General features: G+C 47.3%; 9 protein-coding genes across 9 annotated transcripts; 4 read left to right on the top strand and 5 right to left on the bottom strand.

Annotated features, from left to right (window-relative positions):
• Position 1: 1 nt before the first annotated feature.
• F4807DRAFT_18476 (uncharacterized protein) lies at positions 2 to 2,356 on the bottom strand. The gene is made up of 2 exons (XM_047993611.1): positions 2,114 to 2,356; positions 2 to 2,059 (listed from the first exon to the last, which is right to left on the bottom strand). The coding sequence occupies exons 1-2, from the start codon at positions 2,162 to 2,164 to the stop codon at positions 698 to 700; spliced, it is 1,413 nt and encodes a 470-aa protein (XP_047859554.1). The 5' UTR covers positions 2,165 to 2,356; the 3' UTR covers positions 2 to 697.
• F4807DRAFT_455482 (uncharacterized protein) lies at positions 2,206 to 5,469 on the top strand (the record flags this gene model as incomplete). The annotated part of the gene is made up of 3 exons (XM_048000735.1): positions 2,206 to 2,293; positions 2,749 to 3,256; positions 3,327 to 5,469. 3 exons carry the CDS (start codon positions 2,206 to 2,208, stop codon positions 5,467 to 5,469), a joined length of 2,739 nt encoding a protein of 912 aa, XP_047859553.1.
• A 367-nt stretch (positions 5,470 to 5,836) lies between these two features.
• Positions 5,837 to 8,629, top strand: F4807DRAFT_405602 (uncharacterized protein). Its single transcript, XM_047996231.1, has 2 exons — positions 5,837 to 6,760; positions 6,815 to 8,629. Exons 1-2 carry the CDS (start codon positions 6,373 to 6,375, stop codon positions 8,311 to 8,313), a joined length of 1,887 nt encoding a protein of 628 aa, XP_047859552.1. The 5' UTR covers positions 5,837 to 6,372; the 3' UTR covers positions 8,314 to 8,629.
• Positions 8,630 to 9,913: 1,284 nt separating this feature from the next.
• F4807DRAFT_449374 (DnaJ-domain-containing protein) lies at positions 9,914 to 11,212 on the bottom strand (the record flags this gene model as incomplete). The annotated part of the gene is made up of 3 exons (XM_048000013.1): positions 9,914 to 10,207; positions 10,274 to 11,030; positions 11,133 to 11,212. The coding sequence occupies 3 exons, from the start codon at positions 11,210 to 11,212 to the stop codon at positions 9,914 to 9,916; spliced, it is 1,131 nt and encodes a 376-aa protein (XP_047859551.1).
• A 1,209-nt stretch (positions 11,213 to 12,421) lies between these two features.
• F4807DRAFT_405600 (uncharacterized protein) lies at positions 12,422 to 16,184 on the bottom strand. Its single transcript, XM_047996230.1, has 8 exons — positions 15,718 to 16,184; positions 15,572 to 15,634; positions 15,447 to 15,510; positions 15,284 to 15,385; positions 13,792 to 15,198; positions 13,433 to 13,734; positions 13,259 to 13,378; positions 12,422 to 13,210 (listed from the first exon to the last, which is right to left on the bottom strand). The coding sequence occupies exons 1-8, from the start codon at positions 15,808 to 15,810 to the stop codon at positions 12,797 to 12,799; spliced, it is 2,565 nt and encodes an 854-aa protein (XP_047859550.1). The 5' UTR covers positions 15,811 to 16,184; the 3' UTR covers positions 12,422 to 12,796.
• A 749-nt stretch (positions 16,185 to 16,933) lies between these two features.
• On the bottom strand, positions 16,934 to 18,307 carry F4807DRAFT_18320 (ubiquitin-conjugating enzyme/RWD-like protein). The gene is made up of 3 exons (XM_047993598.1): positions 18,009 to 18,307; positions 17,863 to 17,946; positions 16,934 to 17,798 (listed from the first exon to the last, which is right to left on the bottom strand). The coding sequence occupies exons 1-3, from the start codon at positions 18,099 to 18,101 to the stop codon at positions 17,268 to 17,270; spliced, it is 708 nt and encodes a 235-aa protein (XP_047859549.1). The 5' UTR covers positions 18,102 to 18,307; the 3' UTR covers positions 16,934 to 17,267.
• Positions 18,308 to 20,761: 2,454 nt separating this feature from the next.
• F4807DRAFT_18299 (Rox3-domain-containing protein) lies at positions 20,762 to 22,285 on the top strand. The gene is made up of 4 exons (XM_047993595.1): positions 20,762 to 21,053; positions 21,154 to 21,358; positions 21,490 to 22,135; positions 22,185 to 22,285. The coding sequence occupies exons 1-4, from the start codon at positions 20,931 to 20,933 to the stop codon at positions 22,243 to 22,245; spliced, it is 1,035 nt and encodes a 344-aa protein (XP_047859548.1). The 5' UTR covers positions 20,762 to 20,930; the 3' UTR covers positions 22,246 to 22,285.
• Positions 22,286 to 23,585: 1,300 nt separating this feature from the next.
• F4807DRAFT_18229 (uncharacterized protein) lies at positions 23,586 to 26,238 on the top strand. The gene is made up of 2 exons (XM_047993589.1): positions 23,586 to 24,316; positions 24,375 to 26,238. The coding sequence occupies exons 1-2, from the start codon at positions 23,885 to 23,887 to the stop codon at positions 26,067 to 26,069; spliced, it is 2,127 nt and encodes a 708-aa protein (XP_047859547.1). The 5' UTR covers positions 23,586 to 23,884; the 3' UTR covers positions 26,070 to 26,238.
• On the bottom strand, positions 26,156 to 27,821 carry F4807DRAFT_18195 (uncharacterized protein). The gene is made up of 4 exons (XM_047993584.1): positions 27,392 to 27,821; positions 27,296 to 27,332; positions 27,172 to 27,239; positions 26,156 to 27,111 (listed from the first exon to the last, which is right to left on the bottom strand). Exons 1-4 carry the CDS (start codon positions 27,539 to 27,541, stop codon positions 26,242 to 26,244), a joined length of 1,125 nt encoding a protein of 374 aa, XP_047859546.1. The 5' UTR covers positions 27,542 to 27,821; the 3' UTR covers positions 26,156 to 26,241.
• Positions 27,822 to 27,992: the final 171 nt, after the last annotated feature.

Genomic DNA, 27,992 nt, shown 5'->3' with positions numbered 1-27,992 from the left:
ATCAGCGGTCAGTTATTTTAAGCCTAGCTATTTCCCATTCCGCCTGTCATCTTTGTTAAGTGCAACAGGATAGATGACTTCTGTCTTATGCTTTTCTGAATACACTTCTCTCCTGAGCCACTAATGAGACCTGATAGCTATTCTAAAGCCTTTGAACTTGCTGGAGGTATGAGTAGGTACCTAAGTAGGTAGACGCATAATTGCGATCTATTATGTCTTGATCTATTAAATTCCTACTATAAAGATGACCAAAAAGGCATTCAACAATTAAGATACGTGCCTATGTAAATGAAAGAGCGAAGCGCGCGATCGCAGGATGCTTTAGGAATTTTAGCACATGTGACTATTAATAAAGTCGCGCCTAATACATCGAATGTCACAATTTTATAGGCGTGAAGTTAGGTTTTGTATGTGGATTAAGACACCATCGCCCGTTCCTAACCTCCACGATTGACTATCTCATTCGAAATAACATGGACTCGGTTCTACCAGAGTTGAGCTGTGTATTTGTGAAATGCCAGGAACCGTCCTAATACAAAAGAGCAGTTAAAAGCGGCCCCTACTTAGGGATTGCGCAAGGGCCCTAGAAATGACCCATAAGCACGGCGCTACCGTGCTGTCACACTCGTAGGTGATACTTAACTGCTAATGCACCCCCTATTTTCATCCATGTTTACTTAGTCCCACGAATCTGATACTATAGTTGCGAATTGTCATGCCCGCCCGGCTGCAGCATAGAGTTAATGATGTTTTCGAACTCATTGTCGTTCTCGTCCAAGCCGTCGTTAAATGTAATGTATGGTGTTTGATATGAGTTCGTTAGAAAAGATGGTGTGAAATCCAATGGTTGGTTTTGGGAAAAGTTGGGTATGTCTATTTGAGAAGTCTGAGAAAGAATTGAAGGCATGGTCAACAGGGGGAATGGCTCTAGTGGGCCCAAGGAAAGTGTAGTTGGATGATTGGAAGGATGGGGAGGATGTGGTGCGGTCGGTGTTAATCCAAGAGAGTTTTCGTTGAGGAAAGAGAGAAAGTCGTTAAGGACATTGTCTCCCAAGTATGTTTGTTGTCCTGTGACTTGCTGGTATCTCTCTTGACGTCGATACTCATTGACGGCATCTTGAGTGACAGAAGCTTGAAATCCCCAGTAAGTGTCACAAATATATGGGGATGCAGGCTGTTGCGTGTCTGGAAACATGATATCCCATATGGTGAACCATCGCTCCCTGTCGCTAGAAGGGTTCAATTCATTGGCTGCGCGATCCATGCTATCTAGTTGCTCAATTGTGGCCCATGAATGGGGGAATTCATGTTGTTGACAAACACGGGCATCGACGTGGACATCCTTGAGATCGTTATTGTCAAAATTTTCTCCGCATACTGGGCAATGAATCGGCACAATATGAGTCCTTTTGATATGTTGTCGAACGTCACCGATACGTTTAAATGCGAAACGATGACAATGCCAGTGCTCTACTTTGTCGGAATAATAAAATGGACATGCGAAATACTGCTGAGACTCGTCTATATGTCTCGAAGCGGACGAACGCCTCCCGCCTCGTCGCTCCGGAGGGTCCCCACGGTTCTTCTTGTTGCGCTGTCGTTTAAAGTTCCCCTGTCTCTTGTTGGCGGCTGAAGATGAAGATCCTAAGTTTTGAGAGTTGCTGCTGGAACAAGCGCGAGTCCTATTGTCCCCAGTCCCATCAACTTCAGCTTGGTCCGCCGGATGATCGTTTTTAGGCGCGTTTTGAATGATTTGAACGGACACTATTTCAAATCTTGAAGGATTTTTGCTTTTTTGCCAGAGTCGTAGGTGTAAAACGAAGACAGGAGTAACCCAAGTCACTTCCAACTGAGAATTAGTTTGAGTTTCCAGCTTCCTCGGCCCGTCCCTAGTGTCGGTTACCGTTTCCAAGGACTTGGTAACGGTGGAGGGGCTGGAGGGGTTATCTTCCCCTGTCCCTGATAGGCGCTGACTAATGCGAGATTGGCGGGGGTTTTCAGGAAATCCAGCAAATTGAGAAGCTCTCAGTTCTTCTAATTGCTTTTCATTCCTCGTCACCTATCACCAAAGTTAGACAAACATCCGGTTCAAACTCATGGGCAGGTAAATTACTGGAGGTCGTCTAGCACACACTCCCACATATCCTTGGTTTGTCGAATCCATGCTGTTTTATCATGAAGGTCTGTGATGCGGAAGCTTGCACAATGCAATGGCTACGGTCTCACCGCAAACGATACACACAAATTTCAACTCTCAATTTCAAGGTTGAGAAGGAGCAAGGCCAACGTAAAAGTATGATTTCGTCTTATGGATTCTTTTTATTCTTTTTCGTATCACGTAGGGACACAATCGTGTATACACTGCCTCCCTCAAATCAATATTGTTGTAGTTCCCTGCGCGGCGTCTTCTAATTATTACTACCAAGGTACTTATCTACTCTACACTATTGTGTGTTTATGATATTTCGGTGAACCTGCAATAGGAAAGGTTTACTTGTCCACGTAGCCAAGGCATCTTCTCAGGCTCCTTGCAAAATTTCACCCAATTCTAGCATCCATTACATAACCACCAGCCTCCAATGCCTACCTCCGCAGGTAGTAGGTACTTTATAGAAGGATGCATGGCTCTAGTGCTTATAGGGAAGTAGGTGAACGGGTGTTGCCAGCTGCTAGGTATGAAGCACCCTCTGAAATGATTATTGGATCGTGATAAAAACGTGGTGTCTTACTTACACCGCCCCGCTTTAGGGCCCCTCCAAGTCAAGGACATTCAAGAATCTTATTTCGCCTACCTATTTCTATATCAGCCGAGCATGGATCCGTTTAATGCTTTGGGTGCTGCAGCCGCGATTCTTCAGTTTGTGGAACTCTCGGCTAAAATAATAGGGACTGCTCATGAAATCTACAACTCGGATGGCGGCGCCGCACAGGAGAATATTCGCATCGAGGATGTCACTAAGAGGGTTAAGCAGCTGAGCCAGCACGTCGAGAACAGTGTAATGCAACATGCTAGCAGAAACTCCTCACAGACGCCCAATGTCATCGTCGAGCTCGCGCAAAAGGCCCAGAGCCTTGCGGGCCAGCTTTTACGTTCCATAGACTCTCTGAGCATTGATCGCTCTGCTCGGTTCCAGTCTTGGCAGGCATTACGAAAAGCCCTGCGCGGCTATTACCAGGCGGATCACATTAAGACATTACAGATACGTTTGGACGGCCTAAGGAGCGAGTTGATGCTTCATCTGATTGTCATGATTAGGTTCGTCGCGTGTTTGTCACGGCTCCTTAGACGTATGACCCCCTCTACGCAGTCACTAACAATGATACAGCGATGATCAGTCTGGACTACTCAGGTCTATTCGCAGTGTAAAAGAAACATGTCAAGCAATGCGGGTTGACTATGTCGAACAATTTTTAAAACTTCACGAGGATCTTTCGAGTCAAATTGAAACACAAGGCCTCATGCTCAGGAGTTTGTTAAAGAGTATAGAACGACCCACGTCACAGCTGACCTTTCCGATTACGGAGAAGGATATCATCGATTCCTCCATAACCGTACAGGACTTGTCCTCGCTTGTATTGGAAGCTTCAAAGTTCACTCCGAAACTGATGAGAATCCTTGAGAGTCTAAGATTTACGGAAATGCCTTATCGTCATGATAGTATCCGAGAAACACATCGCGATACGTACTCTTGGATATTCGACGAAAATGAATCACCGTTAGCAAACTGGCTTAGTAGCCAAGATGGCCTTTTCTGGGTGAATGGCAAGGCAGGCTCAGGCAAATCGACCCTGTTCAAGTACCTGGTCCATAGCCCGCAGAGTAGACAGTTGCTCAACGAGTGGGCAAGTGGAAAGCAACTGTCAACAGCCAGCTTCTTCTTTTGGAACCATGGAAATCGGATGCAGAAATCGTGGAAAGGTCTCCTCCAAAGCTTGTTATTCCAGATCCTAAGCACGTGTCCGGACGTCGCCGCGAAAATTTGCCCGACAAGATGGAATGAAGCCCGCGATCTACAACTACCACCTCCAGCATGGAGATCTGATGAGCTCGTTTCTACCATAGAGCTTGCTTTTACCGAGATAGCTGATTCGTATCGTTTTTGCTTCTTCATCGACGGCCTTGACGAATATGAGGGAGATGACCACTTCGAACTAATCAGTCTGATAGAGCGGTTGCAGGGATCAGAATCGGCGAAATTCTGCGTCTCGAGTCGGCCGTGGAATGTGTTCGTGGCAAATTTCGCACTCGCAAACGTCCCGACATTGGTGTTAGAAGAAAAAACTAGGGGCGATATGGCAAAATATATTCACGGGACGCTAGAAGAGGATCGCCGGTTCCTACGACTTAAGGCGCGGGAAGACCGCGCAGACGAACTGGCTGCTGAGATTAGTGAGAAGGCCAACGGCGTGTTTCTCTGGGTCTTCTTGGTTGTTCGAGAATTACTACGGGGCCTCAATGAGGAGGACGACTTTTCAACGCTACAAAAACGATTGAGAAGTCTCCCGGATGACCTCGAGCAGTACTTCCAGCACATGCTCAATCAGCTGGATAGAACATATCAGGAGAAATCTGCTAGAGCACTGCTGGTCGCGGCTGCTGCTTGGAGCTCGCCGCCTATCGATGTTCTATACGGTATACAATACGGTATATCCCGGAGTGAATTTTGTCGCATGGCAGAAGTGCAAGCAATAGATAATCCACAGCGCGAGAAACTTCGTAACACGGCACAATTCCACCTCAATAGTTGGTGTCGCGACCTGCTGGGCATCTCCAGAGGAACCGATTACGACCGCGTAGAATTTCTCCATCGTACCGTGAGGGACTTCTTATGCACGGAGGATATTTGGCGATCGCTAGAGAGGAGGGCGGGGGTTGATTTCAACCCACCCTTGGTGCTATGCCGTGCATCTCTCGCGCTGATGACCTATCATGTCCATGTCACCTTAGACCGAAACACCTCATTAAAATCTACCTACGATTTCAAGAACGTTGTACTCCATACGATGTACTACGCGGTAGAGTGTGAGAGACACGACGAGAACAGCCCAGTCAACGAGCTTGACGAACTCAACCGGCTTGGCAACCTACTGCACTCCTCGTCATGGGTGCAAAAGGTCTGGTACGGGACAGATCCGGAGGTAGACGATTTCCTTACTGCTGCAGTGGCTTGTGGTTTGCAGTTGTACGTGCAGGAGATCTTACAACGTCAGCCGGAGAAGCTATTTAGGAAACGATCAAAGTGCCCGCTTATTGACTTTGCATATATTGAGAACGCGCTACAAGAATTTCCTAGCCTTCCTGACAAATCCTCTGCTATGGTGAGATTACTCAAACTCCAAGCTATACAATATGATGATAAAGCCGAAAGGGAACGTAAAAGGCATAGCCTACAGCATTTCCTGAGACCTGGAAAGAGGATGACCGCGAAATCAGAACTACAACGCGGCAGTTATGAAATCATCTTCTAAATACGACCGCTAATAGACTCAGGTCCCACGAGTATAAATTAAAAGTATGCCAATAGGGAAAGAAATGTTGCTCACAGTACCTATTTCATGCATTGCCACTTACACAATTGTGTATTGAAGGCTTATCATGACACGATGACGCATCTAGGTCTGCCTAGATGCTTAGGTACCCACGTAGGCTGTACGCCAGCTGCAGCAAGGCACCCTGAGGCGGTACCCATAATGCTGATGGTGAATATTGGGCTCTCGAGCTCGGCAAACATAGGATCTACCACTTATAAGTACAGCTACATTTTTTACAATTTAATATGAAGACTTTACCCAAGTCATGCCCCCACCAACATAATACAAGCATTAGACCAGAAACTTAACACCTTCATGTAGGTATATATACGAGCTGATTAGATGGATATTATCCTTCGTCATATGAAGACTTCCCCCTTTTAAACACATCTTTAGTGTACCTAGGTATATCAGGAACAACTCGTATGCCTGACTTTCACGAGTCGCCCTGCACTTTTGATGGGCTAGTGACGTGGCGCTTTATTAGAATGCTGCGGTAATACTGTCGCATTTCGGTATGTGTTATAATTGGGGGCTGAAGCAGATTCTTGGTATCTGCCTACACATTTGCGTGCGCTGAGAATTATATCCAATGGGATCGCTAGCAGCCATCTTGGAATGTGAAACGTAATAGGGCTTAGGAGAATCATGCCGTCCACAGCCCCCTCAGAAAGAAACTCTACCCATAAACTTCTGATCAACTCATGATCCAGATTCTCACCGAAACTTGACGTTGCGAAGTCCGCAGAGTCGGTCAACCTCTTAGTCATAGTATTTTGACGTTATCTAGGGTCTTCTCAGAAGTTACTTTGGTCCCAACATTGAAGCATTCAAAGAATCATGCCTAGGGAAGCACGATCATTTCCTGGTGTGCAAAAGGGAGGCAAGATGCAGAGACTCCACCAATCGAGACTTGGTAGTAGGAGGACACCAAGAAACCATCCTGTTCCTAGAAAGCTCATCATGGGTTATAAAGAAGCCGGCCTAGATGATGAGGTTGAAGCAGATTCTTCAAACGCATTTGTCGGGAAATCTCCTAAATCTGTACCAATTTATAATTACACTGAAGGTACAGGTTCGAGCAGTGAAATCCCAAAGCAGCTATTGGGAAGCTACAATGGAATGTGCTGCGGATCTGAGGCCGAGAGCGATCAAGATCTCAGCATCATGAATTGCAATTATATCAGTCCCAATGAATTTGGCAAATTGGGGATACCTTTCGATCAAGGTAGGCTACAAACACATTCGCCCTCAGTTGCTTGGGCACTAATTTTGGATTCAGTATACCAATGCGATCAATGTGGAAAGCAGGTCTCCGATATAATTAGCAGGGAGCACCTACTTGAGTTAGACCGACTATCTTTGAATGGCAACCACTCAAGTTGGGACCTATATACTGCATTGACTAGGTCTGCTTTGATCGTCGACTCGGGTGATCTAGACTACCAGCACGCCCGCGAACCTACATTCGGTTGTTCCCCTGGAGAGTCCAGCTCGGAAACAAATTTCGGCTACGGCTTGACTGTACGTTGCATTTTCTGCGAGTACCGATTCTACCTCTTTTATCGCAGTCTAGGGGTTATGGATCATATGTCATATTTGACGCCCGATTCTAGTCCTAGGTCAGACAGCTCCTTATTACAGGAACAACACATGGCAAATACGACTATGAATATAGATGGATTGCTCCCCGGTACCAACATCGAGCATCAAGATCCACTCTTCCCTCTCGAAGTCCAAACTCAGGGTTGGAACAGGCAGCACGATCAAGAATTCACGAATGAATTTCAACCAGATAATCATGATGACCCAAACAATACATATAATTGGGCCACTAGTCAAAGCCAAGACGATGCTATGGTTAGTCCTAGTGAAGACTATTCGATTTCTACTGGATTGGAAACAGAAGTGTCGCCATCTGCTCAATCTCAATCTCAACAAGCAACAGCGAATGTCCAACCCAATAGCGATCAGGCGACGGGCATGAAAAAGTGTTGGGCCTGTCCATGGTATAAGAAGGATCCATTGAAATACCATGAATGCTCCAAGTACAAACTGAACCGCATAAAGGACGTCAAACAACATACATTGAGGAAGCACATGAAACCAGACATCTACTGCCCTGTATGTTTCAAGCTGTTCCAAACTGCGAGCGAGAGAGACGGCCATATACAGAAAAAGAATTGCGAGTCACAAGATAGACCAGATTTCGATGGCATCTCTGAGGAACAGCGGAAAGAGTTAAACCAGATTGCTAATCGCGGAAAAAGCGACATGGATCAGTGGTATTCCATGTGGGATGCTATATTTCCTAAAACCCGTCGTCCTCAATCGCCACATATTGGTAACGGATGGGAGAAATTAGTACCTCTACTTCGAAATTTTTGGAATAAGAGTCAACCGGAAATCCTTTCCAAAGCCCTTCAAGTGTCCTTGCCTGGATCCGAAATTCAGAATATCCAACGTGTCGTGGATAAGATCTTTGATCTATTCGAGGCAGAATCATCATGCTGGGGCACTAATCCAGATGTCTCCCCTGAAAATGTGCCTCCCAAGATCAAGGAAGAGGAGCTCCCAAAACCTGTGGCATCTTATGGTCTTGTTCCACGAGATTTAACTCAACACCAATGGGACATAACCCCTGAATTGCAAGACCCTCCACTGGAGCAACAAGTGGTGCTAGAAGCCGATAGCAATCTAGAATATATGATAGGAAATCATGTCAACGTGAATCTCGACAACCAATTTGACGGCCAAGGCCTAGTTACGAGCACAAATTAATCTCTCATGTTAGCATCAGTGCTATGTTGTGTTGGACTTTGTCTAAGAACTTTCTCATAAGAACGAGACCTGGATCGAAATGCCTCAAACGAGGAAAATAAACAGAAACAAATAAGGAAACCTATGATCACAGGCTTAATTAGAGGCAGGATATCAGCAAAGTAGAGGGGAGTGGTGCCAGTTTGTATACTATTTAGCTTTCTTTTGTTTTTGTGTAGCTAGTTTCATTTCAGGGGTCGTATCATTCAAAATAACTGTAGTGAAATCATATATTCAAATCTCGTCCTTGGATCACTAGGTTATTATCAGACTGCTGGAATACTAGATTATGACGTCTCCAGCTTTTACTAGCCACTAATTCCTTGGTGGGCACATTTGCCGCATTGAGGTCTTTCCATCAATGTTATGATTAAGCATATGAGAATTGAGCTACAGATCAGAAACAACTTACTGCGGCGCTAAGCAGTCGTACGTTGGCCGCCCGAGATAGAAATGTTAACGGATACTACTGCTGACACGAATATTGTCAGGGGCTGAGAGCAAGTGGCTAGATAGCAGCTAGTTAGCTGCAGCCTTTGCAGTTTTTAGGACGAATATATAAGGGACCGAAGGCTACAAAGGGGTCTAGGAAAGGGGTAGGCATCAATCAAGGTCTATTACTACATACATACAAGGGAGCCAAAGTTGGGCTACCTGCTACTCCCACTCACTCTGTGACGGTCTTCAACGACGGGCCACACCCTTGGCAAATACAGCCATGTCGAAGTCCCAAGATTCCATCATTAGTATTTAAATACCCCCATATCATTGAAATTACATAGCTTAGTAGTCGAGATGGATTATACTAGATATCCAGAAACTCGGCAAAGCATCATCATACACATTGTATAATGACTATCGTGATGATTGGATTAAAGTCTCATGAGTGTGATTCATAAAAATACGTTTGAGTTGTAATCAATAGTAGAGACCAGTAATTATAGCATAAAGAGCCTCCTACGCCCCCTTTCTCTGGGTCCATCATCATAACTTACGATCTCTCAAAGAAACTCTGTCAAATTGAAATTTATACAAGTAGACTATGAAACTAAGTTTAATTCGGTTAACTAACTTATCAAATGAGTCCCTATAACGTCGTTTACGACAAAACATTGACGGTCTCAATCTGACGCCATAACCCCCGAGGGCCCAAATAGACTTACTTGGTAGCATACTAGCACATTATGTCGGCGACCTACTCACAGTCAACGAAGCCGGTATAAGATGCAGTCAATTAAATATCTATTGACCCCATGACCACGTATCGTTAATGATTCCCTTGTACCGTAATAGTGCCTAACTAAGAAATAAGACAGGGGACATAATTATGTACTTGTAATCTATCAGTAAGCGTTGCAAAAAGAGTTGAGGGACTCGACTTGCGCCTCCAATGATGGGTCCATTCTGCCGAACTGAATGCTCTTGGCTGCGCAAAAACAACTCGTATCTCGTAGTCGTGAATTTCGTCAATGTTTTTCCCTCTTGCCGTACCCTATAACGCCAAAATGCACCGGTACCCTGCCTCATAGGCTATTAACCTCTGCAATGCCTGTCTAGCCATCTACAGGATTTCCTTCAGTTGCTGCTTCTGCTTTGCCGACAGGCTCGTAGGGAACTTGACGTTGTACTTGATGATGAAGTTCCCTCGTTCGCCCGGTTTCTTCGAGACCGGCATTCCGAGGCCAGGGTAGGAGTCTGACGTGCCTGGACCTGTAGGCCCGCTCTTTTCAACGTTGAGTTGTTTGCCGTCTATTGTCGTCACGGTTCGTTTCCAACCGGTTAGGGCCTCCTTTAAGTCCAGATCTATCGTGTGGATCAGATCATCCCCATCACGAACGTAGAGAGGATGCGGTTTCTATAGACCATGTTAGTCGCTGTCCCGTCAAATGCTTTCATAGATAGGATGGTGTTGAAATCTTACCTCCTCGACGATGAAGTGCAGATCTTGCTTGCCACCTTCTTCTTGGTCGCCAACGCCCTTGAATTTGATCTTGCTACCCTTCTTCAAGCCAGGCTTGATAGGGACTTCGAGGACCTGGTCGGTGGTAGTCCGCTTGCCAGTATCGTCGAAGGTCTTCCGCTTGATCTTCATCTTCTTCGTGACGCCGGTGTACAGCTCTTCCAGGGAGAGAGGCAGAGCACGCTCGACAGTAGTAACATCAGGCGTCGCTTCTCTTGCACCGCTGCTCGCGAAAGGGTCTCCTCCGCTAGCGAAATTGCTGCGCATGCGGGTCCTTCCGCCTGAGGCTCGAGGAATGCCGCCGCCTCTACCGAAAAAAGGGCCGGCTTCATCGTCGTCCACTCCTAAACCTCCAGTACCGCGCATAAACTCGGCAAATATACTCTCAGGGTTGCTAAAGCTGAAAGAAGGATTTGGCCCGCCACCGCTTGTGGTGAAGTGGAATGTCCGGCCACCACCACCACCACCTGTCGGCATACCACCGAAGTCGAAGCCCTGGAAGCCACCAGGCATTCCACCCTGGGCTCCCGCGAAGGGATTCTCTCCAGGAGGGGGGGCGGCACCGCCGCGAAGCAGGAATTCAAGACCGTATTGATCATAGGTCTTACGCTTCTCGGGATCGGAAAGTATCTCATAAGCTTGCGAGCATTCCTTGAATTTCTCGGCGGCGGCGGGGTTGTCTTTGTTCTTGTCGGGATGCCATTTTAATGCTGCTTTTCTGTGGGATTGTTAGTATATTGTGTATCGCGAGACTGGAGAAATAGGCAAAAGGCAGCAGACAACAAAAGTAAAACAGAGTGGGGTAGGAGTTGAGACTTACCGATATGCTTTCTTGATCTCATCTTGATTGGCATCCGGCTTGACGCTGAGCTGGTCGTATAGCTTTGTCTCCTTTACCATCTTGATTGATGAAGAAGTAAAGAGTGTGTGTTGTCGGGAAGGAGTAGAAGTGTTTTATGAATCAATGGGGTCGTGTGATCGAGTATCGTATGAGTGTGAGGTGTAAGAAGGAATTCGGAATTTGTCGTTGTATGGTAGCGAAGCGAATGAAGCTTCCCAAGTTGTGACAAGAAAAAAGAAAAAGAAAGAGAAGAACAAAGTGTGTTCGAAATCTTGGTGTCAATAAAATTGTAGGGATTGGGGATTGAGCGAAACGCAATGCGTTAAAGCTTCATGTACTGCACTGCCGCTTTTCTTTGTTGGTGGGCGGGTTGGTAGAAGATTCGGGAATTGGCGACGAAGAGGGTCAGAGGTGGTCAAGGTGGTGCTGGATCAGTGACGTTTTTGGTTATTGACAGGTGGGGACGATAAGCTATTACATGTATCGACATACCCCCAAACATTAGTGGTCGAAAGGCAAATGACTAAGTACTGAGTACCTGTAAAGCTTGGTCTCCAATTGCAGACGATCAGGTGACCCCGGGCTATCGAATCATCTCATCCCCGTACAGCTGTGTCCCCTGCAGCTCCTGCTGTTCGATAATCCTAGAACCAATGAGAACAATCTAATTGTCGAACCTCAACTCAATGACCTTTGCTTATTCAAGGCTGCGTGGAATTGGTCGATAGACTTAGATATCTATCTCAGTACTACCGTAGCTGCGACTAGTGAATGTATATTGGCGAAGGGAGAAGGGAGAAGGGCGAAGAGTTCTCTTCGTCTGGACTTAACGCGGGGTTCGCGGGGGTGTTTTATGGGTAGAAATAGTACGTACTTCCGTAAGTAGGAGGTCTGGTAGTATCCCGCACGAGCCGCACCTATGTAACGAACATGAAGAGCTGTCCAGATGACTAGGTAGTAGAATACGGCCTACACAGGATGTAGTGATTGCTTCATGACTGCGAATGATCAGACAGCCAAGGGTGAACTTAGAACGAAAATCACATGCACAATTGTCTCAGATCAGTCTTGACAGCTGGTTATCCGGATTGCCAGATACGTCTCAACATGATGCTACAAAAGTTCTTGCGTCTTAGAAGGTTCTAGAAATTATAGTACTTGGATACATGAATGAGGCTGTTTGTGCTGGGTAACTACATATAACGACATATTACATACGAAGCTAAATAAAATAACATACATACAATATTACTTTGCATCAATATGTACATATATCTAGGTTACCGGAGCCGCTGGCCCCTTAAGCTTAAAAAGGCCACTCCGAATCTGATTCATGCCTCATGTTCATTCATTAACTACCTAATTTGGGGGTATCGTGGGTGTCATCATGGTACAGTATTTAGTATACACGGCCCACAGGTAACTTATCCTGGGGTAAACATCACAACTAGGAAATCAGTTGCTCAATTATTTGGTTTCCTTCCATGCATATAACCGAATCCATCCCGTGCCCCCCTTTATCGGAACATCTCGATAATCTAGACACAATCGATGTCTTCGCGAAATGCTCATTCAGACATCAATTTCATTTCCCATAAATTTAACAGGAGAAGATGTCAAACCACAAACCATACGTGATTCGATCATCCCTCATGATGTTCCACATCCATGTCAATATCCATCATCTCAGCAGAGCCACTCTGTACCGCGTAGTCCGGCCGAGTTAGGAATGGTGCTGGGCCGCCAATACGTTCTTGCATCTCGGGCGATTTGGGTGTAGTCGTCGATCTTTGCGTCTCCTCCGCATCGCCGTTTCCGGCCTCCGATTGCATTTCCCAGTGGAACGGATCAACATCGGTAAGGTCAGCCCGGGAACTTCCCTGTGTAGCAACCGATGAACCGACGCTGTGTTTCCGTTTCCCTGGTGATGCGACAGCGACTGGCGGAAGATCTTCAGCTCTGACTCCTGAAGTAGGGTGACCTTCTGCAGGCTGTGTTCGATTTTGTTCCTGGACGAGTTCTTGCTGAAACGAACGATTGTCCGCCCGGACGAACATCTATATAGGGATTAGTCTACTATTTTCTGAGATGAATATGCAACATACCCGTAGAGCGTCCGATAACGGAATGGGCGTCGCCGTCATGGCAGCTTCGGTGGCATAGATAAGAAGAGGGTGTTTAGACTCCGTTCCAGCCGCATGGAGAACATCTTCCTGTGTTGCTTTCTGCGATATGTTAGTAAAACTCAAAGGGAAGGGGGGGGCTTAGAATCAACCTACCTCGGCCTTGATAGGAGTTCCGCCGGCTGAGCATCCTATCTTCCACCATTGGTCCTTGGGATTGGGCTCCTCGATGGCATCAGCCGAATCGGCATCTTGCCTTACACAAACATATGCCAATTCAGGCGTAAGTGCAACGCCGCGTAGTGAATATCGGTGGGTAGGATTCCAATATTCTGGATTGTAGGCGGTAGTCGATCGGAAAACGAAGTTCGCATCATCGACTTCGTCCTCCTGACATGTCAGACGTTTGGAAATTATCTTGAGGGAGTCGGAATAAAACTTCTTCGCCTTCGCGATTTCTATAATCGAATCAGTAAGGCCAATTCCAAGCCCCAAAATGCTCAGAATTAACTTACTTGCCAAGTCTTCCGTTAACTCCTCGATCTTTTTGTTTGCTCCATCTATTATGCCTTTCCACTCCTTCATTCTCTCTTCTTCGTCAGGTAAGAATTTGTAAGGTCCGCTCCACGTGGAGATGTTAGAGATGTCCTCGAGGCTAAGTTCAAGATTCTTTCCTATACGGTCGTGGTAATGACGCCATTGGGCAGTTCTGGTCTGGCGCTGTATTAATTTCTCAGTGAACTGGATGATTCCGTTTAAACAAGCGATGAGATCGTGCGGTCCATCTTCAAGGCCATTCACCCTGTGGCATCGTTGCCCATGGCATCTCGATAGATTCGCTTCCAACAGATCATACGTACGTAGCTTGTTCTTGGCGTAACGCATGTGAACCTGGAACTTCAGAGCAAGATCCTTTCGATCTTCCAAGTATCGATCCATGTAGAGAACGGCAGGGATCTCGCAGGGCTTAGATAGCCCGGCGCCACTGAGCCGGGCCGTTACCACCTCAGCAGCCTTTGATAAAACAGCGTAGCAAGCCGCTTCTGGAAAAGGATAGTCAATGTTTAACGCTTGTGACCATAAAATGTGGTCAAAGGCGTCGTAGAGCGTGTCCACCCATGAATACTGGTCCTGATCTAGCAGTGATTCTAGGAGTGCAAACTCCCGACCCTCATCACTAGAAGTGTCGCCGTCACCCTCCGATTGAGGCTCGTCACTCGGACGTGGCCCACAAGCCAATATTGTGCCTACCGTAGTCATGTCATCTATGCCAAAGTTGGGATTCATCTTAGCCTCCTGTTTGAGGACGTCGAAGAGCTTCTCCTCAACGTCAGACGCCCATGCCCCAGGATTCGGTTCGATTTCTTCGGTATCGATAAGGGGGTCAACAGATCCATATGCACGTTCTGTTCTGTCGAGGAAGGCCATTAGACGATGGATTTCTTCAGCAAACTCCGGACGTGCTTCATTGCCCCAATCTGACTCCCCCCTCGCCATTGCTGCGAGTTGCTCATGCTTGAGGATCGGTTGACCTCGCCACCATTCCGAGTTGTGTCCATAGTTCTTAGCTGATGTGCCGTACCGAAGGAGAATATTTCGGACAAGTGGGATTTTATGGTAAATTGACAGTAGAAAACCAACTCTATGATCCTTCGTCTGGCGAAGAAAGGCGGGCGCATCGGGTTCCCGTTTTCTCTGGGATGGGGTAGGGTCGGCCTTTTCGGCGTCCGTACTGGCCTTCGTAGGGACCATGGCCCACTGCTCGGTGTCATATTGAGGTCGGTTTGCGGGACCAAAATACTTAAGATTTGTCTCGTTATCGACAATGCCAGCTTCCTGGCGGGGTATTCCTGATTCAGCAGCAGACTCGGCCAGTGCGCGTTCTAAATTGGCATCTTCTTCGGCAGCGTTGGTTGGAGCACCTAAGGAATATCCGTCAGCTTCGATGCAAAGCAAACACAGGAGCAATACCTGCGGCCTGATTCGCAGTCTAGTCTGGCGTCTTACCGAAGGGTGAGTTGTTGTTCGCCCTCGAAGGGGGTCTAGTCGGAGCGGCAGTGTTCTGGTAGCTGGTAGGCGCAAGTTCGTCTGGGCCTTGAATGTTGAAAGCTGCGCACACAGAGTTAGTAAAAGGGAAGTTGAATTGATAGGGGATGATAATGTGTCGCACATATTCCTGTATCATTGGCCTCGCCGTGGCGATCCATGCTGAACTGCGATTCATCCCATTTGTACTAGAGTTGACTTAGCATAAAGAATAACGGGCCGCATATGTTTGTAGGCCTTAATAAATACCTTCTGGCTGTTGGGATCCTCAAAATACTCTTCCATTGCTCGTTGAAGATCATTGTTGTTCGCCTGGAAAAATTAGAAGGCGAATCCGTTAGCATTAAAGGTGGAAAGCCTCAAAGAATCGGATATAGGAAGCTGTCATCACATACTTTCAAACGTGTGATAGCTTCTCCTCGAAGTAGGCCGGTGAAGTCGCAGAATGTAGAGACAGAGTCCTCCGGCGGATCGCTCGTTGCTGCCATGGTGAACGATTCCCAGAATCTCTGGGTTGTAATGATATGTCAGTATGTCAATATGTCAATATGTCAATATGAGCTAAAACATAGAAGTTGAATCGTGAAAGTCGAAAGGCGTTAATAATGTTTAGGCATTACACTAATGATGATGAGGGACAAGCAATGACAAGGATTGCCGACAAGGATTAATACAGACAAGGTTGTAGGTTGTATGGATGGCGTGAAAATAGGTATGATGTCTACCCGGATATGTATAAAGTGATACCTAGGTAGCAGAAGTTTAGGTATGTTTATCTAGAAGCGCAACAGCTATCTTCAAATGCTGGAAGACATTATCCTTGCTTATGATTTGTATGTGTAGAAACTGCCATTTTTTTGTGATACCCGGACATTTTTGTGATACACTTAGCTTAAGCTGGCGACCTGACCTATGAAGTTGCACCTGTGGCGTGTACTTAGGCAGGATGACAATACTAGTACATGTATCTACATAGGTACCCGCCTGCTTGTAAATCTCGAGGCCCATATTTTAACAGGGGTTAATGTTCATGATTTGCGGAGGTACGTATACTTGCATAGGCCTGGCGTTTATAACCCCACCATCTAGGTAGTATAGCGTAAGAAGTTGGGTATAAGGTGGGGGATATCACGGGATCTCCTATACGAAAAGGCGGGATTGATTAGTTAATTATCCTACCTAAGCGCATAGTACTTCATTACTCTCATACTACTACTTAGGTAGGTAGAGAGGTTAAGTCTCGTCTTCTGAATGTTTTGAAAGAATGAGCAACTCATAAGAATACTATGTAATTTACCGAAAGAGGATCACGAAGAACGTAGTAAGTACCTAGTATCTTAGATTCTAACCTATGTACCTAGGTGTGTAGGATAACCATCCCAGCAGCTAGACATCAGGTTGCATACCATATACGATTTGATCCTCCTATACAACATGGACATCGCAACCTCTCAGGACAGCACTCAGGACTATGCACCTTTATTCACACAAAGGTACGTCTCAGTCTTATATCCAACAGCGCCAAAAGAAGTCATTCTTGTTATAGCAAAATTAGTATGTACACGCTGACGAGTAATTCTTTAGACTGAACGAAAGGGCAACATAATACCACGTTTGGGCTTAAAAGTCGAACGATGTTCCCTCTTTCATCTACGATGTCACAGGTCACTCGCTCTGCCACAACTCGATGGTAGTAGAATGCGCCTCCAGTGGTTATGTTCCTTTGGAGAACCTCTATCTCAAAAAAATGCGAAAGCTGGCCGAACGCAATCCAATGCGGTGACAAGACGGGCCAAGAAAAACCAAAACAGGCCAACGATATATGAGATCCACTAAACGCCATACCCCCGCCAATGCAGATGTATACGGAGTTAGAAAATGGTTTACCGACGCGCCTCCTTAGTCGAGTGGCGAGGTTGAAAAATATACGTAAGATAATGTCTTATTAATTGTCGTCGTCGTCGCTAATGCCCTCCTCCTCTCCGTCTTCGTCGAATTCGGCTAATTCTGCGTCCTCACCGGTATCACTACCACCAAAGTCAAGCTCCTCATCGTCACTCTCGGCCCAAAAGGCGGGATCGTCGTCTGCTGATTTCGGCGGCGGCGGAGGGTCAAGGTTGGTTGGCATGACGAAGCCATCGGGGATATCGTTCTTAGACCTCTCGACAATATCTTGAGCTTTCTTGTTATACTTAATGCGGTCATCTCGATACATGACACTAGCATCTACGTTCGCGGGGGAATTGATCTCCGGGTCATCGAGGAGCAGAAGTACGGACCGGAGTACCGACTCGACGCCCTGCAATGGGGACCAACGCTCGCTAGCTTGCTCCCCCGAAGTGAGATCCTCACCCGGCGTATGCAGGATGGAGATGCAGAGTTTACCGTCGGGATAGACGTTAGGGTGATAGATAGGAACTAGAAACCTGAATGTCGGTGGTTGGTAGGGGTACTCGTCGGTGAAAGTCATTTCGGCCTATTATCAACGATCTCGTAAGCGCTGATCTCAATCCAGGGTTGGTGTTTCAGTTCTCACTCACCCTAAAGTAACCGCCGTTGAATGCGCTGTCGGGGTTGACGACGATAAGACCCAGACGCCAGCGAAGAATATTGTCGTTCACCAGCTGCGAGTATTCTGAGTCAATTTTTATGATCGGAAGATGAGGCTAAATTCGGCGGTACTTACATCGATGTTCACCCATTTCTCCTTGGAGAGCTCTTGCATCTCCGACATCAGCCGATGCTTGGCACCACCACCGCCAAACCTCGATGCCGACATCGTGAAGTGTGGATTAGTGGATTACGATCTGTGTTGTGGTGTGGGAAGGTATCGAGTACTCGGTGCGACAAAAGCGTCGACTCGCGTGGCGTGGCGTGTCCTCGAAATCGCCGTCAAGGTGTTAGGAGTTGGGAATCAAAATCGCCGCCGGGCCAATGACTCCTGAAGACTCCAGACCGGAAGAAACGAAAGTAAAAGAAAGACTTCTAAACACAAAACACGCCGCTGTCCTGTGTAAATGATTCCTACCAGCAGAAGAAGGAAGGTCGTGATGTTCTCTTGAAGGTGAAGAGTTAATTGTGCAGCCCGATATGGTTAGGTAGAAGTGTTATGTAGAAATGGTAGATAAAAAAGTACAAGTATGTAGGTAAACGGCATGAGCCAGCGGGTTTCCGGGTGAGATGGATTGGTGTCAGTGGATTCTCTTAAAAAGTATTGCATCGTTATTGCGATTCCTTGATTTCTTGGCGCCTGACTCGTCCCTTAAAATGGATCCACACCCAATGAGGTAGTAAAACATCGGGGATACATAGACTTGGATACATCCATGCTGGGTGGTCCTTGGTGGTGGTCCTTGTGGCCCTGGCAGGCGGCCCTTGGACTCGAAGTTGAACCCAATCGAGTGGGGGAGGAAAGGGTAGGAACTACTACTCCGTGCTCGGTACATTGAAGACTGCCTGCCATTGATTTCTTTTTGTGAGTTAGAATGTTAGGTATTGTTCTTCCTCAGTCACAGCACTTGTCTTATTAACACATACACGCACACACACACATGCCTCGGCAAGGATGAAAGGCATATCTACCTGCGCAATCTAGTCTTCATACCTAAGCCCGCACGTATGCATGTTACTATGCGACTTATATGGGCAATACATACAATGGCCTTGAGCATCTCCAAGTGGGTTACCAAAAACCGATAGCCGCAATCCAAATCCCGTCTTACCTACCTAGGTAGGTACTCATTCCAAGATGATGGCTCTTAGGAAATTTCTTTGATAGGAGTTAGGAGGGATACCATATCTAATACAAAGATTTAAGGCATTAGCTTAGATATTACTAAATATATCAATATGGTTATATTCAATATCGTAGCTTTGTTAGCAATTTCCTTTGCTGTATGGATTAAGCATCCCTCGGACCTTTGTGGATATAAATCCCATGACCAATAATGCGGGACTACTAAATGTTTAACATACTATGTAGATCCGATGGTGTTGTTGTATTGGAGGCGAATGCGGCCGAAAAAAAAAATCAACTACCTACCTACTTCACGTAGTACATCCAGAACAGAGGAACCGCTACCTAAGCCTATATACATGGATGTCTACGTGTGATACTTTTAGCTTAGGTCGAAATATTCAGACTTACATACCTTAAGCCAACTTGTCATGCACATACATACGTGAAGGCATTAGGGCGCTGAAATTTTGTAGCCTTCATTCATCGGTGCGTCTCATCCGTGGATATGTATACATCCATGTTTACAGAAAGACTTCGCCGTGAGGCTGCATCCAGGAACCGTGGCACCTATTTCAAGCCTATGAAATCTCACATTCTGGAGGGTTTTGGGGTTTCTCGGGTTTGATGAATCCTATTAAAATTCGGTACAGTATCAAACGGTCCATTTAATATATGCTCTAACGAAGAGGCTAAGAATATTGCTTACTTGCTGTCACCCAACACATCTAGTTTATACTGTTTGAGAAGATCCATGGGATATAAGAGCGCACACAACAACCATTGGCTTAAAGCCCGAGCGTGAGGCCGCCAGGGGGAACCGCGAATCTAGGTATTGGATCGTGAGACATTCCATAGACAACAGGACAACCTCATTACACAGGCAGTCATAGATCGTAGATCGTCAAGCCAACCAGAGTCAATAGGTAGTCATACGTAGCCATGTGTGCCATGTATTATACTAGGACCAAATGTGTCACGAGAGTTCTACGGATGTTCGACCGTGTAAGTAGGTAGGTAATCATGGTGACTGCGGTATGCGCCTAACTAAGTACTTATGTAAGTAAGGCAATGGGCGATTTTATCGTGTAACGTGTTGATGAATAGATACTGCGAGGTAGATTCAAAGATTTGGTGGTGTGTAGCACAGAACCCAATGCTATCGGTCGGGAGCACTAGGTACATAAGTAAGTAGTGGGGTGTTTAACAAGTTCAGCGCAATGGCGTGGTTGTATGAAAAGCGGAGCCTTAGCGGAACCAGGCGAGTTGCCCAGTCGCAAGGCAAGCACCACCTGCACACTTGAATGTTCCTCCCCCCGTCCGCCCGTTCTGTCCGTCACCCGTCACCTACAACTTCACCTTTGCGTTTCTTTCATTCAACAACGAACCTGTCGACCACGTTTCCCCTCACAATCGACGGCGACAACCACGACGCATCGCGAAGTTTCCCTCAAACGATTCCGTCGACCATCTCTCCGATATCAAGCACCTTTTATCTGTCAATACGAATTCGCGGAGGATTTAAGTCGGTGAATGATCGTGGACTCGGGATTATTCGACCACAACAGCCGGTCGGCGGTTTGGCGCGACTCGCCACAGTGAGATCGATAATCTCCATCACCTTACCTATCCAACGTCTTTCTATCGACAATCGCCCATCAAGCGCATCGTCGTTAATCAATCGGGTTACCTTCTATAACGCATCCGTCCTCTCCATCGCGATCCTCCGTTCCATTTCCGCTGCCTCTAGTCAACGCTCCGACGTCAATTTTTACCCGCACTCGCTAGGATCCTCTACCAACTTCTCCGCCTCCGAATCACTTCGCGCTCTCAAACTCCCATTATTCGTAACCTGTTCACCATCTTTTCTCGATGGCGACCATGTTATTCAACCCTCAAACACCCCAGAGTCCTTCTCAATTATCTCCGAGCACAGGTGACCAGGTATCGAGCATGAATAGCTCTATGACCTCAATCACTACTGCTTTGCCAACCGTAGGTCAAGAATTTCGGACCATGAGCTATGTTCATTGGTTATTTCAAATATTTAAATTTGCTACGGGAACTCAGTTGCTAACTTCACGTCGTATCGCAGCCGGCACACAGCGTTAATGGATCAGCCCAAGCGATCGACATGTCTCACGATACCGCGATAAACGATATTTATTCCGCGAAGCGAAAATATCCATTTGACGACGCTGGAGATCACGAGCAGAAAAAGGTGTATCTCGAGAATCGCCGAGTTGGTATTGAGAACCTACATCTAGATGTTGGCGAAAAATACCTTCTTCGCAGTACTCGTAAGACTCCCTTTTTAATCTCATACAAGACACACTTCCAACCATCCCTCCCCCCTAGATCGGTGGTGATTCCTGAAAGTGGTGCTTGAATGGGATTGGTACTCTTTGGTTGACATTATTTTTTTTTCTAGCTTATCCTGCGTCTTACCCGTCTCTTTCCGACGACTGGTTTAGTATGTTCGATTTAACCGGTGCTGCTGCCGAAGTCGCCCGCACAAAGCCTAATGGCGAGAAGAATGCGCTACGTAAGACGTACAAAGGGCATATTCGAACATTGGGTCTAAGCGGCCACTTTGACGCTGTCAAGAAGGAACCAGATACGCCAGATACTCTGCTGGCATTGTCCACTATTCCTGAGGACGCGTGGCTTTCTTTGGAAGTAAGAGGAAGGGAGATAGAGAAAGGGTTGGCACAGGTGAACCAGGCACAATTAACCCGAGCAACTACGATGGCTCGAGGCTTAATACCGAAAGCATCTTGGGACAATTCCGTTCTTGGCGACTTAGCGCCTAGTACTCTACCGAAGAAGGCCGGTAACGACCAATCCGCGCGACCAACGGCACCTAGCACACCAGCTGCCTCGGCGCTTGGAATCACCCCGAAGCCGAGCAAGGCTTTGACGCCTCAGCTGGATCGTGCCCGCCGACTTGGAAAGAAACGAAGTTATCAGGACAGCAGTTTTGAGGGGTACGGCGAGGGCTATGTCGATGACGACGCGGGCGGATATTCAACGGGTGACGGAGATGATCGATCGAAGCTGAAGCGCAGAAAACAGGTGCAAACAGACCATCCGTCTTCCGTAAGCCTCTCTGCTAACCGATGACAGAACCCGACTGGGAAAGCATCATTCGCCGGTGCCAGCGGTCAGCACTACGGCAGTAGGATAGGAACATAGTCCGAAGATACCCAGTCGAAGACGATATGACGGTTCGTGTAGTGGCCGCAACGGACAGGTTCATCAGATACCTTAGTGGAAGGTGGCATTCCGATGCAGCACGCTCTGGTCATTTGCATTTCTCATGATTTCAGCATGGCGTAGGGAGTTCGAACGGCGAGACGTATAGGCTGGGGCGCCCGAATGCATTTTTCCCCCATGGATTCGGATGGCAAGCACGACCAAGCCTGGCTTGTCGTACATATTGATTTGAGGCGGACAATAAAAAGTTGTTGAATGAGGGTTCAGGGGGCTATTTGCATCACGGCAATTATGAACGTTGTCAGTGGGACATGAGCAGTTCTGTGTAGTTTTCTAGACAGCTCAGATGCCTAGTTCTCTAATGCAATTTGGATCGGGCTTTAACTTCGTTCTACAATACCCTGTAACTACTGCGGTTGATCCCTAGGCATCTTCCGGCACAAGTATTCACCAGAGCCACTCTAGTGAACAGGGTAGAGCTTGATATTGGTACATATATCGCTCGGTGTAGTCGAAGGTTCCGTGGTAGCAGGCCCGCTTGGGGGAGACTACTTGATCAGAGATTGGCAATGTTGTCTCAGTCCCAGTTTGATGAAAACCCTGGATGAGACGAACCTCGGCCTATCAGCTAAACGGAGGTTATCACCGTTGATGTTACTTCTTGGTCTTGGACCTTGATATTCCACGGGATGTCCATGATGATAATTGAAAAAAAAATGATTAATTGGTCACTCAAGTTTGCAGGGTGCAACGTGCATCTCATTCGTACTTTGGAGTTCTGTGCTTCTCTAAATTAAGGGATGACATGCCGGCCACTCGATTACGCTTATGGCGATTCTTAGCTACGAACCATGAGTTACATATAAGTCATTGCCGAGTCGGAGTAAGCAACCTAACGGGTGGCGTTACCAAGGCTGTCTTTAGCTATTAGTGGTAGAATACTGCTTACCTGACCTGGTGGACTAGCCCTATATAACCTAATAGCACTAGAGTGTATGGAGGCACCAGTCACATGAAATTTACATAAGTCCGCGCCTATTTTGCATTGTGCCATGTGTATTAGCAATGCTCTAAACTATGAATGATGCTCCCAGCTAATCAGAACCGGGCGAGCTTTTACGGGCATTCTACCTTCTAGTCCGAATGAACGATAATCGCAAGGTGACTTTCTGTACTTCACACCGGAGCTAAGGGGGGTTGATACACGCGGGTACAAGGCTTGGGAGGCCCCGCCGTACCCACACTTCACGGTGACTGGAGGGAGCTGCCTTGTTTGTATGCCGCACCTCAGCTAGTAACTTCCCCCGTGCGACTTCAACTCACATCTCCCACTTCACTACTAAACTTTAGGCGCAAATCAATTTTATGGTTTTCAATTTGGAGATACCTATCCTTCTGGTATACCAACATCTACCTTCTTCTAACTTTTAATCTACTTATAAGCTCGCTATGAAGCCTACAGGCTCCCTCAATTACACACAGACAGGCTTTGGTCAATCACAGCTTACGTCACTGAATTACTGAGCCCCCCTCGGTCTTGGCCTAAATAGAAGAATATCTACAATTCCACACATTCGTTATTGTTAAGATTGATTCACATCGTCGTTAAAATGAGTCGAAAATCATCCACAGATATTCCCCGGTCTCAGATGGATCATCGATGGCAGAGCCCGTCACCTGCGCCATATACTGCTTCAGACGATCCTCGATCATCCTCTACTCAATCCTTACTTCCCTCCCCCACGGAACGGGATGACTCTGGACGTCGGAGACTTCTAGTTATATATATCCATGGTTTCATGGGTAGCGATTCCTCTTTCCAGTCATTTCCAGCCCACGTACATCGCTACCTCAAGTTAGCCCTCGTTGATACTCACGTCATTCATACCAAGATTTACCCAAAGTACAAGACCTATAAAACACTTGAGGTTGCTCGCGATAACTTCAGCACATGGCTGGCCCCTCACGAGTCGCCTACTACTGATGTGGTACTTCTCGGTCACTCTATGGGGGGAATATTAGCTGCTGATATTGCTTTGATGGTAAGCAACTCGCCTTCCTTCCACAGTCCGATTACCTGGGTGGCTAACGATCAGCTAGCCATCGAAAGACCAGTACCGCATTGGATACTTCCTCCATCGCATCTTAGGGACAGTCCATTTAGATGTGCCCCTCCTCGGGCTTCACCCTGGTATCATCACAGCTGGCATTGCTAGTTTGTTTCGGTCAAAACCGGACAAGACGGGTCCGGCTAACGTACCAGAGGGTCCAATACCAGAGGATGAATCAACTGTATCTATATCTAACGTCGCCTCAGCAAGCGCTTCAATATACTCGGATCCATCTAGTATCTCTCAGTTTTCGTCGCACTCTTCGAGTTCCCAAGGAACCCGTATACCGCATGGCATAACGTTCGATCCCAACTTCAACCCATCCTTCCCCAACGACGTCCGTTTGCAGGACAGGGGTTGGTGGAGGAATATCGTACACTTTGTTGAGAAGCATAATTCGGAGGGTCTCGTAGATGCTGCCACTAATCACATCATGTCACACTTGGAATTTGGAGGCTGCCTTTTGGATGGCAATGGCCTTAGAACACGCTACGAAAATATCCGTAAGCTAGAAGATGTAGACGACATAAAGCACCATGGTTTCGCTCACGTACCTCCAAGAGTTCGCTTCACTCAATACTATACCGTGTGCCACGGGTATCCTAAGAAACCCAAAGCCCGGGATTCTAATAACAGACCAGAAACCCCTGAGATGCTAAAGAGCCCACATTCCGCTCTTCAAACGCCGCAAGCCTCAAATCAAGACCACAAAAGCCCCTCACGCGAATACAACCAGACAAATGGTGTTTCTGAAGAGGATTATTTCAACGTCAACAACGAGAGCCCAAGTTTACAGCTACTTGATCCCGAACCGATGTCTGAAGAACCAGAACCCGCCGTTGAATCTAATTTATCCTCCAAGACACCAGAAGACTTCAAAGGCAAAGCCTCGGAATCTTACTTGGTCGATATCGAGTCTTCTGGTGGTGGGGATGATGCAAGTACGAACCCCCAGCAAAGTCAAGAAAACCACGTCTCAAAAGAGCCCCCGGGAAATGATACAACTGGAACAACTGGCCTCAGCAACACTATAGCAGCCTTAGCTCTTGATCTACCGGCGATCCCAGAACCACCCAAAGAACCTGAACCGCCGAACTTGGAACAGTACACGGATAAGGACATTCGGAAACAGGCCGAGAAAGAGGCGAAGCGGGCACAGAAAGAATACGCTAAGCTCGTAAAGGAACGCGAAAAGACCATCAAAGAGAGGCAGAAAATTTTCGATAAGAGAAAAAAGAAATTAACACAAGAGACAGAGAAGCGAGAGAAGGAAGAACAGAAACGGCGTAAGAAAGAAGCCATGGCAGCAGCGCCAAACTCTTCAACTTTAGAAGAGGGGATGCCAAAAGATGCATCTATCTCTCTAACCTTACAGGAATCTAGGGACTCAGATCATGGCGTGGCATCATCTCTAGCGACTCCATCGGAACAATCACAAAGCAAGGCTAAATCCCCGAAGCAACCAAAAGAACGTAAATTCTGCAACACTCCAGCCAAAGTAGACGGCCAAATTGATCCCAAGTGGGTCAAGATCTTTATGAAGGACACAGACCAAGTTGGTGCACATACCGGTCTGTTTTTCAAAGGCGAGCACTACGAAAGACTCGTCGGTGATGTCGGCGAGACTATCGTAAATTGGGTTCAGGAAGACATGAGTAAAAGGGCTATTTTTGAAATGACATGAGAGATGTGGCGTTGATGCTTTTACTGTTGGATTGGATACCCTCTGTTGCGAAACACTACTAGTTAGTCTTGTGACGATACAAGATACCTAAGAATAGCAATGGGTCAAGCATTAATTATCATCTTGTTGGCGAGACAGTAACGAATCGTTCAATCAAATTTTGATTCTCAGTTCATTCGCCTAAATCCATATACGATGCGTGGTTACGCCTAGTATCTACGTGTACCAGAGTCGGAGCCGCCACGCTCTCGACGTCGACTCGGAAGGTCGAGTTCACCCTAATCGCGCCCATCTCTATATCGTCATGTCCTAGCTTGCGGTCGTCATGCCGGCTAAATTCATCCGCCGCCAGTTCCGGCATTCGGTACGTGCCGGTCTCGCGCCGCGTCCACCGTCGCGTGCCCCCTATGGTACTCACGCCTCCGCTCCTCAGCCCCCAACTCGACCCCGCGCTGCGCGACGCGGCGCTCGACAGCAGGCGCGGGAACACGCGCGCCAGCACGGGCCGCAGGGTGGGCAGGCAGGCGCAGGTTATGGCCAGGTTGCTCTCGATCCCGGACCACAGGCCGAGGCGGACGCCGCCCTCGCTCGGGTCGGTGGTGGGGTCGAGCTCGTAGATGGAGACGAGGCGCATGACGGAGGCGACGCAGACGACGGCGCCGACGGTGAAGACGCCGGTCAGCGCGAACTTTTGCCGCGCGGCGATGTGCAGGCGGTGCACTAGGGGGACGGGGATGGCGAAGATGACGAGGTCGAGCGCCGTGTTGACGGTCGAGGTGACGAACATGAAGAGCGGCAGGTTGAGGCAGCGCGAGGGGTCGCGGGAGCTTGGGGAGGGGGGCGTCCAGGATAGCGCGATTGAGACGCAGGCGAATACGCCGCCGAAGAAGAGGGAGAGTCCGAAGAGGGTGATGAGCAGGAGGAGCGTGTGGCAGAGGAGCTTGAAGGGCCGGTCGCGCCAGATTCGTAGGTAGGATGTTATTATGGACAGCTTGACGAGAGAGGAGGAGAGGCCCCATAGGGGTGGCGAGATCCATATCGTCTGAGTGGACGTTAGATACCTACTGAGAGATTGATAGGTTTTTTATTTTGGGAGGCTTACCTTCAGTGTTATGTCTCGATTTTCAGGAGTCATATTCGATAATGGGTCGCCGAAGCCTGCTGCCACCCCTAATGATACAATTTGATTAGTATTGAAAAAGGTATTCACGATCGAATTCACTAACCAGCCATGTTCGCTAGGTACGTCCCCAAACCACAGCACTGCACGAAGTTTTTAGCGAACTATTCTCGAGAAAAGGCTATTTTTCGAAGCCACTTACTAGTGCCGCGAGACATAGCCAGTCATCCTTTCCCGGGTTTCTTAGCAGCGACACACGAACATGAAGTCGTAATCCAACGGCCAGAATAGCAACGGCCAAAATAAGTGTGACGACGCAGACAAATGCGACGGCTTTTTCTGAGATGGGCATATTTTTGTATTCATCGATGAAGAACACTAGCTTCGAAGCACCCAAGCTTGGATGTCAAAATATTGACCCGTTCCACAGCAGCTCGGGAGGACAATATAAACTCCAGGTGGAGGCGCGGAAGGCTGCAGATTTCCAGCACCAACCAGCCCAGTCCCTATTCCAATTATATCGTAGGCGCTCGGGCTACGAGTATACCATGCACTTCGACTGTTGCAGACTCATGAGCAACGGACTCATGATAATCGGAATGTCATGACAGATGAAGTGCTGGCTCTAGCCGACATAGTGGCTTGCTTCAAAGCAGGGAGCGAGACATAGGATGAAACAAGCGAAGGGAATTCCCATGTTATTATAGAACGCGAACACAGAAAGTTCGAAGCTCTCGTACATCTCCGAGGGTTAGACGGCGCCCCGCTCAGAGCTTACTGTGACGTTGAGACATAGCTACGGT

The sequence above is a fragment of the Annulohypoxylon truncatum genome (genome assembly GCF_022578515.1).
Source record: "Annulohypoxylon truncatum strain CBS 140777 unplaced genomic scaffold F4807scaffold_1, whole genome shotgun sequence".
NCBI lineage: Eukaryota > Fungi > Ascomycota > Sordariomycetes > Xylariales > Hypoxylaceae > Annulohypoxylon > Annulohypoxylon truncatum.
Note: the sequence above shows the minus strand (reverse complement) of the source record. Positions and strands in the feature narration are given on the sequence as shown.

Coding starts and splice junctions, on each gene's coding strand:
- F4807DRAFT_405600 (XM_047996230.1), bottom strand. CDS start 15,810: ATGGCAGCAACGAGCGATCCGCCGGAGGACTCTGTCTCTACATTCTGC. Junction 15,635..15,717: donor AAGCTATCACACGTTTGAAA/GTATGTGATGAC, acceptor TAATTTTTCCAG/GCGAACAACAATGATCTTCA. Junction 15,199..15,283: donor GAACAACAACTCACCCTTCG/GTAAGACGCCAG, acceptor GATATTCCTTAG/GTGCTCCAACCAACGCTGCC.
- F4807DRAFT_18476 (XM_047993611.1), bottom strand. CDS start 2,164: ATGGATTCGACAAACCAAGGATATGTGGGAGTGTGTGCTAGACGACCT. Junction 2,060..2,113: donor TGTGTGCTAGACGACCTCCA/GTAATTTACCTG, acceptor CTTTGGTGATAG/GTGACGAGGAATGAAAAGCA.
- F4807DRAFT_18299 (XM_047993595.1), top strand. CDS start 20,931: ATGGCGACCATGTTATTCAACCCTCAAACACCCCAGAGTCCTTCTCAA. Junction 21,054..21,153: donor TCACTACTGCTTTGCCAACC/GTAGGTCAAGAA, acceptor GTCGTATCGCAG/CCGGCACACAGCGTTAATGG. Junction 21,359..21,489: donor ATACCTTCTTCGCAGTACTC/GTAAGACTCCCT, acceptor TTTTTTTTCTAG/CTTATCCTGCGTCTTACCCG.
- F4807DRAFT_18320 (XM_047993598.1), bottom strand. CDS start 18,101: ATGTCGGCATCGAGGTTTGGCGGTGGTGGTGCCAAGCATCGGCTGATG. Junction 17,947..18,008: donor AGAAATGGGTGAACATCGAT/GTAAGTACCGCC, acceptor GAATACTCGCAG/CTGGTGAACGACAATATTCT. Junction 17,799..17,862: donor TCAACGGCGGTTACTTTAGG/GTGAGTGAGAAC, acceptor CGTTGATAATAG/GCCGAAATGACTTTCACCGA.
- F4807DRAFT_18229 (XM_047993589.1), top strand. CDS start 23,885: ATGAGTCGAAAATCATCCACAGATATTCCCCGGTCTCAGATGGATCAT. Junction 24,317..24,374: donor CTGCTGATATTGCTTTGATG/GTAAGCAACTCG, acceptor ACGATCAGCTAG/CCATCGAAAGACCAGTACCG.
- F4807DRAFT_18195 (XM_047993584.1), bottom strand. CDS start 27,541: ATGCCCATCTCAGAAAAAGCCGTCGCATTTGTCTGCGTCGTCACACTT. Junction 27,333..27,391: donor GGCTATGTCTCGCGGCACTA/GTAAGTGGCTTC, acceptor AACTTCGTGCAG/TGCTGTGGTTTGGGGACGTA. Junction 27,112..27,171: donor ATCGAGACATAACACTGAAG/GTAAGCCTCCCA, acceptor ACGTCCACTCAG/ACGATATGGATCTCGCCACC.
- F4807DRAFT_405602 (XM_047996231.1), top strand. CDS start 6,373: ATGCCTAGGGAAGCACGATCATTTCCTGGTGTGCAAAAGGGAGGCAAG. Junction 6,761..6,814: donor GGGGATACCTTTCGATCAAG/GTAGGCTACAAA, acceptor TTTTGGATTCAG/TATACCAATGCGATCAATGT.